The sequence below is a fragment of the Schistocerca americana genome, chromosome 9 (genome assembly GCF_021461395.2).
Source record: "Schistocerca americana isolate TAMUIC-IGC-003095 chromosome 9, iqSchAmer2.1, whole genome shotgun sequence".
Taxonomy (NCBI): Eukaryota; Metazoa; Arthropoda; class Insecta; order Orthoptera; family Acrididae; genus Schistocerca; species Schistocerca americana.
Genome location: NC_060127.1, coordinates 38,712,726 through 38,724,789, shown reverse-complemented (window position 1 = coordinate 38,724,789; position 12,064 = coordinate 38,712,726). Strand labels below are relative to the sequence as shown.

At 41.9% G+C, this 12,064-nt stretch overlaps 1 protein-coding gene across 1 annotated transcript in view; it reads right to left on the bottom strand.

The window, feature by feature from the left end:
• The window catches only part of LOC124551238, a 134,277-nt gene that overhangs the window by 98,840 nt on the left and 23,373 nt on the right, over nucleotides 1-12,064 (bottom strand). The window contains exon 2 of the mRNA XM_047126233.1: nucleotides 10,854-11,006. Coding sequence (XP_046982189.1) covers nucleotides 10,854-11,006 — 153 coding nt within the window. The remainder of the gene's footprint in view (nucleotides 1-10,853; nucleotides 11,007-12,064) is intronic.

Sequence of the window (12,064 nt, the reverse complement as noted above, 5' to 3'; positions counted from 1 at the left end):
TGCTAAACATCTCCGTAACGCTATCACGGTTACCAAATAACCCCGTGACGAAACGCGCCGCTCTTCTTTGGATCTTCTCTATCTCCTCCGTCAACCCGATCTGGTACGGGTCCCACACTGATGAGCAATACTCAAGTATAGGTGGAACGAGTGTTTTGTAAGCCACCTCCTTTGTTGATGGACTACATTTTCTAAGGACTCTCCCAATGAACCTCAACCTGGTACCCGCCTTACCAACAATTAATTTTATATGATCATTCCACTTCAAATCCTTCCGCACGCATACTCCCAGATATTTTACAGAAGTAACTGCTACCAGTGTTTGTTCCGCTATCATACAATCATACAATAAAGGATCCTTCTTTCTATGTATTCGCAATACATTACATTTGTCTATGTTAAGATTCAGTTGCCACTCCCTGCACCAAGTGCCTATCCGCTGCAGATCTTCCTGCATTTCGCTACAATTTTCTAATGCTGCAACTCCTCTGTATACTACAGCATCATCCGCGAAAAGCCGCATGGAACTTCCGACACTATCTACTAGGTCATTTATATATATTGTGAAAAGCAATGTTCCCATAACACTCCCCTGTGGCACGCCAGAGGTCACTTAGTGGATGCGTCATACTTGTGACGATCACATCACGACTCTAGCAGGGCGTCAGGAGGTGTATATTGCCAGGTAGGGTGTTAGACGACATTTTTCACACTTAAGCCACCTTGAGATGGACCTAATCATCGGCACCAAAACCGCAGGCCGGTCGACATGCTGTGTGGCTCGCCAGGTCGACCGATTCGATTTTTCTGTCGAACGATGATGGAGCTAGTGGACACGAGATGCCACCCATGTGCGACGTACTATGTCTGAAGAGACCAGGGAATCGACGAGGTAAGAGGACCGAAAGGTCGTGCGTAAAGCGATCAGGGATTCTACAGTAATTCGCTCCGTGATTCAAGCAAATGTGCAGGTGGCAGTTTTTTCCATTTTCAGGCGCCTTGCAGATGCGAATTTGCAATCTACGTACCCTAGTCGTGTGCTGCTATTAACACCGAGACATCGGCAAAACGTGGGGTTCAGTGATGGATTCCAACTCGTTTTGGGGATATATGATGAGTGATTACGAGCGTGAAGGCAGTTTGGTGAATAGCGCTGTTGCACCCACAGGGTCGGACGTCACACCGCCTGTTCAGCTGGTGTAATGGTCTGGGGGAAGGGGGGGGGGGGGGGGGTAGGCTACAATAGCCAGTCCCATCTAACTATGGTACGTGGAACTTTAACGGGCCAGTGTTATGCTGATGTGGGAGCTTTGCTACATCGTCTACCAGGGGCAGTTTTCCAGCAAGATAACGCTCGTCCGCCACAGCTCGACTTACTCAAGATCCTTCCATGGCCGGACTGTTTTCTGAACTTGTCTTCTGTAGAGCATGTTTGGGATCACATGAAACTCTAGATGACCCCATGCCACTCTATTTATTTAATCGTGTCTGAGCTACATCTGTAATTAATTAATACGCTATATACACTAGATTACAAATACAAGTAAATGATAGTTATTCATTCATATATACATTCATGATCTTCACATATTGTAAGTCGTCATTATTGTGTAAAGCAAGGCTCATATCTCTCTCCAGTGTTCGGCACACTTCACTGCAGCGTCGTTGGCCAACCACAGGTCTTGGAAAGTGCATGGGGCCAGCAAAGATGGACAGGTCAGCAGGTGTGTCATGGTTTGTTTTCCTCCACATTGGCAGGGCTCTTCTTCAGCGTATCCCCACTTGATCAGGTTATCCTGTGATCTTCCCATTTGACATCTAAGTCTATTTAGGCTCTTCCAGACTCTCCATTCCAATTGTGATCCAGCAGGAAGTTTTTCTTTAATGTTCCAACTTTTCAGACTGCCTTATCCAATTTCTGTTTCCACATTGATTCTCTAGTTGTAGACTGACTTTCGGTTAGTGGACATTCAACTTTTATGAAGGGGATGTCTTCTATCTTCGCACTGCCTGCTTCGTTCGGCCATCGCCAGCGTTTGCCGTCTGATCTGTGGGGAGGGGGGGGGCTATTCCAGAACACATATAAAGGAGATCACGGTTTGTAGGCTTCAGGCATCCCGTGATTAATCGACATGAGGCATTCAGTGCTGCGTCTAGCTTCTGAGGATGTGTCGATCTTCTCCAGACGGGGCATAATCCGTAAACTTACCAACTCACACTGGAGAGCAAACCCTGAAATTCTACGTGCATCATCCCTGGCATTGTGCTTTGCTCCAGCTGAATATGAATATGCCATGATTTGTACATGATTTGGAGATGGCTGTTCGAGATATATGGGGCAGTCTGGCTCAGGACAACATCGTAGTCCAATTAACTCAATGCTAAACTATGTTGTGGGTGTATTGCAGAAAAATGTGACCTAACATGTCATTGATCTTGCACTGTACTTGTGTATTTGTACTCATTATATTTTGTTTTCATGTCTTGATTTTGGTATCAAGTGACTCTCTTATTTGTATCATTACATCAAAAATTTCATTTTAATATGATGCTCCCCTCCTGGTGCGCTATTTTCAATGTTCCTGAGTGTACAAAAATGTTCAAATGTGTGTGAAATCTAATGGAACTTAGCTGCTAAGGTCATCAGTCCCTAAGATTACACACTACTTAACCTAAATTATCCTAAGGACAAACACACACACCCATGCCCGAGGGAGGACTCGAACCTCCGCCGGGACCAGCCGCACTGTCCGTGACTGCAGCGCCCTAGACCGCTCGGCTAATCCCGCGCGGCCCTGAGTGTACATTCACATATGTACAGTATACAGGGTGCACATAAAGTCCGGGAACACTTTCAACTATTTATTGCACAAGAAGTAAACATTGTACAGATGTCATACATATTGCATTTTGAAGAGAAACTCTGAAATTTATTTACAAAAATTCGATATGCGAACCATGAGTGACCCAGCAGACGTAAATGCAGTAATCGAACTCTTTGCATACCCGTCCCTGCATGGCATCGTCGACTGTGGTAGTCGCTTGCCGTATCCTGTGGGTTAGCCACAGCCTTCAGTATCCTTTCTTTCAGGAGTGCTAGTTCTGCAAGGTTCGCAGGAGAGCTTCTGTAAAGTTTGGAAGGTAGGAGACGAGGTACTGGCAGAAGTAAAGCTGTGAGGACGGGGCGTGAGTCGTGCTTGGGTAGCTCAGCCGGCACGGTAGCTCAGCGTGTTCGGTCAGAGGGTTAGCTGCCCTCTGTAATAAAAAGAAACTGAACTAATCGAACAACAACGAACTTCAACGGATGTCTTACGACGTCCGCCCCGAACAGATGCAACGAACAAAAGAAAAGAAAAGAAAAAAAAGATGGTAGAACACTTGCCCGCGAAAGGCTAAGGTCCCGAGTTCGAATCTCGGTCCGTCACACAGTTTTAATCTGCCTGGAAGTTTCTGGGAATTATTTCAGCGGACCTTAGTCTGCCATCCACCTCTGCTACCATTAGTTTTATGCGATCGTTCCACTTAAATAATTCTGAATGCACACTCTCAAACATTCAATGGATGTCATTGGTTTCAGTTGTAAGCTCTCTCTTTTGAATTGTAGGTGTATTTCTGCTTATTTAGCTCTTTGGCGGTCGGGTTTTCAAGGGAGACGATTTACAAACGATCATGTCCGACACAGGAATGAACCATCTGTCCATTGTTAGTGTAGGTATGTGATTTATGGCTATCCACTTGGTAACTGCTAATGATCAGAATCTGTTGTAAAAGGCGACGTGATGTGTATAGTTTGATAGTTCCAAACGATGAATGTCCCTAACTGCGCCTACCATGCCCACATATTTGCAATCCACATGATCAGGGCCGGCCTTAGCCATCCAGGTGCCCCGGGCGAGTCGTCCAGTTGGCGCCCTTTATTGTATAAATGGCGAACCTGGCAGTGCTTCGCAACACGGTATTTGACTGTTTTCTAGAAATCGTCTTAAGTGGTTAATGGCGTCATCTTATGATCATAACATGGTTTTTTCCATCGTAAATTTGAGTATTTTATTTTTTTAAATGGAAATGAAATCCAAATAATCTGAAAGCCCGCTAAGACGCTCCATGTGGATGTAAGTCTTGTGTAGCCTGTGACGTCAGTCCAGCATGCTGCTGTCGCTGCCGTAACAGTCAGTACAGCAGTGATATATTGTTTGGGCATTCACGTTTTGGGAAATTGTCTAAAAATATTGCGTATTACTGCACTGTACATCTACAACAACTCCAGAAAATTGTTTTTGCGTGTTCCAAACAAAGAAAAGATGCGTAAAATGTGGTTGAAACAGGCTCGTATATCCCAAATATTTCTTTTCCTTTCTGAAGCACCCCTGTACTAAAGCGAACAAAACAAAACAAAAATTATTCAAATTGGTCAAGCCATTTCTTTTTTTTGGTGAGACTAACACACAGCAATTGATTTTTATATATAGGAGGTAATATGTATAACGAAAAAACACTCATTTGGAATTGGGTACCATATTTTTATTGAATTTAATATAACTGTAAGCCATAAACCTATATTTTCTGTCAGTCATCTGAACACAAAACATATTACGCCTAATGAAAAACAATTATAAACGACTAAAATTTTACTTTTCTCGCTTTTCTGTCGGCAAAGTCTCGGATCAGATTAGCAAAGTCCAGGTTTTCTGCAACTTCATTTTCAATGGACAGTGAGACCAAACTGGTTAGTCTTGTTTGAGACATTGTAGACCGCAAGTACGTTTTTATCAACTTCAGTTTGGAAAAACTGCGTTCGCCGCTTGCGACAGTCACTGGTATTGTTAGCAAAATACGTAACGTTATCCAGATGTTGGGATATAACTCTTGAAGATTATGCTTTTTTATGAAGTTTAAGGCTTCAATAGGCGTTGCCTGGCTGTCTTCGAGATAGTGTTGCAGGCCTAAAATTTCGTCGCACAGCAAATTTCCATCAATATCTGATTTCATGTTGACACTTAAGTTTTCTTGTAATTTAGAACAGCATTGTATTAGTTCTTCTTTATTTTGATTTTTTTAATGTCAAACAAGAAACTCCACGTCGCAGAAAATTCTTGCATCTGTTCAAATCTTTCTTTCATGGATATGTGCACGGTGTCCAACAGTGCATTGAAAAACTCTACTTTAAACTTCTTTTTTGGGTCAGTTATTTGATCATCAACAGCCTCTTCACCCGGCCTGCGTTTAATACGTCTTAATCGCATTTCTGGTTTAAATAATGGCTGCGTATCAAGATCCGAAGCCAGTTCAGTTGCTGTTACAATAGCTTGTTCGAAACCTGTTTGTCTATATGTTTCCAAATAAGAGCAACATTTGTCAAGGATTCCCATAAACTCGACAAAGTTGATTGTGGGTGACTGACTTGCTTTACTCACAACGTTAATTTGAAACAGAACATCATACCATGTCACGAGAGAAACAATGAAGCTGAAGTCTTTTGATTGTCCTCCTAGTGTTGTCGATTCGTGTGACACCGCAGCATCGCTTTGTTCAGTAGCATCGGCCAAGGAAACCAAAGCGTCATGCATTTCGCATAATTGATAACGAACCGCTTTGATGCTATCAATTCGAGCTTTCCAGCGTGTGTCACTTACATTTTTCAGGGTGTATATCTTCAAATGGTCGGTCAAAATTTTCCATCTATTTACCGATCCAGCAAATAGATTAAACATTTTTTGTAACATTCCGAACAGTGTCACGGATTTTACTGATGATTTTGCCGCATCACACAATACCAAATTATAACTATGGCATCCACATGGCACAAAAAAAGCTAGTGGATTTAACTTCTTAATTCTGTTCTGGACGCCTTTATTTTTCCCCTTCATGTTCGCGCCGTTATCGTAGCCCTGTCCTCTGCAGTCATTAATGTTAAGGTCAAGATCACTCAATGTTTTTAAAATGCTTTCTGTGAGGCCTTCACCGATTGTATCATCTATTTGCAGAAATGAGATGAAATGTTCTTTTACACTTACGCCATCCTCTGTTATGTCGGCGCATCTTAAAGTTATCGAAAGTTGTTCTTTGTGGCTTATATCTGGAGTACAGTCAGCTATGATTGCATAATACTTTGAACCCTTTATGCGGGATACGATTGTAGACATAACGTGTGATGCCATGAGTTCTATTAATTCATTTTGTATATTTTTGCCGCAATAATGGTCAGCCAAATCACCATTCAATGCCAGTCTGACGTGCTCTTCCATGATTGGATCAAACTTTGCCAATAACTGTACAAGACCTAAGAATTTTCCATTATTTGGGGTAAATAATTTATCCGATAACCCTCTGAATGCCATATTATTTTCAGCCATATACAAAGTAATGTGCATCAATCTTTGAAGCACATTGTTCCATCGTAAACTTTCTTTAGAAATTAGCTTTTGTTCTTCCTTGTCAATAGTTAATCCAGCTTTAAACCTGATTTGAGCTTCAGTCCATTGAGTAAATGCTTTTTTGTGGTTAGGACTATTTTCATGCAGTTTCAGAGCTTCACTTAAATGTTTCCAATTTCTGAAACCCATAGTGGTAGTCAAATTAGTAGTTGACTTTAAATCAAACAGTCGACAACAAAAGCAAAAGACACTGTCGTTTGATACAGAATAAACTAGCCACCGTCGTCTGATAGTTTCTTCGTTTGATAGTTTTCTTGTGTAATGAGTTGAAGAGAAATGACGCCCATTTTCATCTTTTGGAAAGTTATTTAGACATACTTGTGAGGGTCCACATATTATAATGCGATCTATATCTCTAGCATTAAGTACTTTTGGCCACGTATCTACATCAGAAACATTGTATTCTTTTATTGCAAGAACGTTGATACTTTCATCGACCACAGATGGCTCAAATGGCTCTGAGCACTATGGGACTTAACTGCTGTGGTTATCAGTCCCCTAGAACTTAGAACTACTTAAACCTAACTAACCTAAGGACATCACACACATCCATGCCCGAGGCAGGATTCGAACCTGCGACCGTAGCAGTCCCAAGGTTCCGGACTGCGTGCCTAGAACCGCGAGACCACCGCGGCCGGCGACCACAGATTTCATGTGTTGATTTTGACTTGGAGAAATATCAGAGGATTCATGCAAAGATGTACTGCGCTGGTCAATTTGATCACCTTCAATAGGTGATTGTATATTTTTTGTGTATAATTGTTCACAGTCTGAAGAAATATTTGCTGATACATGGACTTTTGATTCAATATCTGAAGTATTTGCCTTAGAATTTCCTTTAAGGTCCTTATAAATATTCATGTGCTTTTTAGTTTCTTCAAGAACTTTTTCTTTTTCAGCTTTTCTTTTCCGATTTTCTGAACCAGAAAGCTTTTTTTTTAATCATTTCCTTCTCTTCTGGCATGATTTAATAACTTGACAAATTATTGCTTGGACACTACTCTATTTCGCGACCACAATATTCGATCTATAACAATTAAAGAGATTCACCGATCAGTAGACGTAACTAGAAAAAAACCTGAACTGAAAGATAGAAATGTTTTTCGCACCTACCAGAAAATTAAAATGTTGACACAGTCACGACACTCGTTTCACTCACAATTATTCAGCCACGAAAACATGACCGCTGCCTCCGACTCTTACTGACAATTACTGACATGCGGGTGCAAATCGTAGCGCTGCCAACATATGCAGTCTAACAAACATTGTGTGGCGCTGTATTATTTCAGTAAGTTAGGGGAGAATTCTCTATGAATGCAGTGCACGCATTGCATGATCTATTAATTAATGTATTGAGTCATTAAGTCACAAATATTCGATATAAATACATTCGTATTAATTAAATCATAATGTAATGTATATTTCACAGTCTGTATTTTCTTTTATTTGGAGCGACCGGTAGTTTCTGTTGTAAACGAGAGATGGTGCGGCTGCATGGGCTCTTCCTTGTTGCAGTTCTTGAAACAAATAAGAGAGGCGCTTTGGTAGAGCCCGTGCTAGCCCGCGTCAAACATGGATGGTTGCAGACAATACGAAGATTGCATTCAGCATGATTTCTCTTCTGCTACCCCGAATTCATCGCGCATTCGTGAGATTAGCGACGTATGTTGAATGAGACTGAATAATATTTTAGTTTCGCGAAATGGGTGATTGTAAATCGTAATTTTTTTTTTACATGCGTTTAGTACGTGGCGCCCCTTGGGCCCCGGCGCCCTGGGCGACCGCCCGAGTCGCCCCACCCTAAAGCCGGCGCTGCACATGATCACTTGTAATTCCGGAAAAGTGCCTTTAAAAATCGTTTAAATTGCATAAAGAAAATAAGTCAAACAGCCTGGCATTAATAACATAGGATATACCATGTATAAAATTAATAGCGATGTCAACAAAATGTTGAAAACAAACTTTGATTATGTATATTTTCGCTTCAAAGGATATCGAGAACTCATGCACAAATATTCCTATCGACAACCATGAGATACTATGAAAAAAACTGCTACAGAATAAACGCCTAGGCAAAGCTGAAGTTGTAGAACTGATAGAAATATTACAGTTTGTTCAGTCAAATAACTATTTTCTGTTTAGCAATAAATGTTACAGACAGTGTAACGGGCTTGCTATGGGAAACTGCTTAGCAGGAACAATAACAGATATCTTTATTCACCACGTAGGAAGCGTTTTTTCAAGGTGAATGCAGACATTGTTACCAACATAGTAACTATCAAAGATACGTTGATGACTCAGTTATTCTTTACAGACACACCAAAACCAAATGTTGAAGTTGGCTAAAAAATTAAGAAATATGCAATCTGAGATTAAATTCGTGACAGAATATGAAGCAGACAGACAGATAAATTTTCTAGATTCGACATTGTATAACAAAAATGGCAAACATGACAGATATGCATCTCAAATTGGCTCTGAGTACTATGGGACTGGACTTAATATCTCAGGTCATCAGTCCGCTAGAACTTAGAACTACTTAAACCTAACTAACCTACGGACATCACACACATCCATGCCCGAGGAAGGGTTCGAACCTGCGGCCTTAGGAGCCGTGTGGTTCCGGACTGAAGCGCCTAGAACCGCTCGGTCACACCATCCGGAAATTGCATCTCAAATATTTAGGAAACTGACATGTATGGACGTGATCATCAATGCCCATTCCAAGCATCCTCTACATTACATACAAACATACTCTTAGTCTATGAAGGAATTTTGTGAAGCCTGATAGAGGAAACCTTCCAAAATTCCATGCATTTACGGCTTAAGCCTGCGTCATTCGGCAACGAAATCAGCCTGCGTCTCTCTCTCGGCTTGAATTACGTCGAATAAAACATTTCTAGCAAGTGACTTGTGGTAGCACAGTGGGTAAGGCAAAGGAATTGCCGTGTTTAAGGCCACTGAAACTGAATGCCACTGAAACTGAATATAAAAAAATTTTTTTTTTTTCCTCTTCGTGTTTCTAACACTTTCTGAGACTTGGTTGATCGTCAAAGTTAAGCATTTTTCTGATATATTGGTTTTTATTTACACTTAAGAGGGCGCTTTCTCAGTAATGAGTATCTTCGACCCGCTAGTGTTACTATATGCTAACGTGTTTGGTTTTGCGGCTTATCGCCGGCCGCTGTGGTCGAGCGGTTCTAGGTGCTTCAGTCCGGAACCACGCGTCTCCTACGGTCGCAGGTTCGAATCCTGCCTCCGGCACGGATGTGTGTGATGTCCTTAGGTTAGTTAGGTTTAAGTAGTTCTAAGTCTAGGGGACTGTGGCCTCAGATGTTAAGTTTCACAGTGCTTAGAGCCATTTGAACAATTTTGAGTGTGAACCGTTGCGTAAATCAGAGGTCAAGAAGAGAGATGCAGATAATCCTTGTAATTAGTGCGTGAAGTGGCGTATCTGGAGCCAACAACTCACATACAGAATGCAATGTCTCTCGGGTAAAATATTCCGGACGTAAAATATCCCCCATTAGGAGGTCAAGGTGGATAATAGTAAAATTCTCATTGGGACAGACTGAAGTGTCTTTCTACAAGTTGGAGTGTGGAATGTTAGAGGCATTTAATGACATAGGTAGGCGCGCCCGGGTAGCCGCCGGTCTAACGCTCTGCTTTCTGAGTGGGAAGGTGTGCCGGCGGATTAGTGTTAAGGTCCGGTATGCTGGCCAGCCTGTGGATGGTTCTTGTATGGTTTAATATCTACCTCGGCGAATGCGGGCTGTTTCTCCTTATTCAGTCAGCGATTGCTGCGCACTGTCTCCACGCACCCATACACCATAATTACTCTACCACACAAACATTTGGGGTTTAACTCGTCTGGTATGACACGTTCTCTGGAGGGGGGGGGGGGGGCACTACTGGGGGCCGAACCGCACGATAACCCTGGGTCGGTGTGGGGCGGCGGTGGGGTGGGTAGACTGCTGTGGTCTGTTGTGGGGTTGTGAACCACTGAAGGCTACAGCGGGACAAAGCCTCTTCGTCGTTTCTAGGTCCTCGGTTTAATACACAATACACACACATGTAGGTAGGTACGTTATAGATTAAAAAATAAAAACGGCTATGCTGATACATACTGGGCAATCAAGAAATCATCAGTCTGGTAATTTGCGGAAGTGTAGGAGCAAAAACTGTAGAGGGAGAACAAGGCGTGAGTGGAGTAAGCAGGTCCAAATGGATGTCGCCTGCAGTAGCCGCACAGTGATGGGAAGGTTCGTCTGCGATAGGCTAGCGTGAGGAGCTTCGGACTGAAGGCAACAGCATGGTAATATTCCTGTCTCTTGGAAAACGTGCCCAGTCATTTACTGTAATCACGATCCGATTTTGGACACTTGTGCAGATGCAGGCAATGCGAGTGAACAAACTTACTGCCATAGAACTCCTGGACTGTGGGCAGGTGTGAGTGCGCACAGTCCTCTCTGGACTCCAGAGGGTCAATCTGAGAACTGGAGGCGGCCTGCAGCACAAGATGAATGTCGCGGCTCATGGCTGCACTTCCTCTGGTTGCTTCGTCCTTTGAACCTGAAACAAAAACTGTTTACCGGTTAATACCCGAAATCCTTCCTTAGAGTTTTCGTAGATGACTAGACCATATATATATATATATATATATATATATATATATATATATATATATATATATATACTTTTTTTATCATCCAATGTGTCGTTTTCGATATTTGAATATATATATATGGCGCTATGGTTGGCCCTCTAGATGGCGCTGCCAAAGGTCAGACGGATATCAACTGGGTTTTTTGAAATAGGAACCCCTACTTTTTTTACATACTCGTATAGTACGTAAAGAAATATGAATGTTTTAGTTGGACCATTTTTTTCGCTTTGTGATAGTCACTAACGTATAACTACGTGGTATTGAAACACGTATGTAACGCAGCAGCGATGGCGAGGCATTGTAGCATCTGTGACCAGAGAGTATGCGCTTGACCGCGCGAGTGTTGCGAGCGGTTCTCAGTCAGTAGTAGTAGTCTTTGCGAGTTAGTTGTCGCTATGCAGAGTAGCAGTCAGTCAGTCGTTGCGAGTCTGTAGCTCTGTCTAGTTGAGAGCAGTACTGAGTCTGTAGTCGTCATGCAGAGCGGTCGGTCAGTAGTAGCAGCCCAGTGCGGTTGTGTGATGTAGGCGGTCGGCAACAATGGTCAAGATGAGGAATAAGGTATACTGTTAATTAATATAATCATTAGATAATGAAAAATTTTATTTATTGTAATTATTCTCCAACAAGTCTCCCAATAATAATTTTTTTTATTTCAAAAGCATTTTCTCAAAAGTTTAATTTTTTTGAACTAAAGATCTCGTTGCACTTCCCATTTCATTCCACTTCTTTTGAAGAAAAATTCCAGTAAAATCACAAAAAAAGAGAATATTATTATTTGCAATGCAGTTCCTCCAAGCGGTGCGCAACAACAAGAGCAGATATGTGACATCCATTTATTCTGAGGTAAGACTTTAATTCTGATTGTTTTACACAGGGCCAAAGACCGATATTTCGGTTTAATTGAATTTTCTTGTCACTGAATGGACTTTAATTTTTTGAAGGATTTGTATTTGAGTCAGATTGC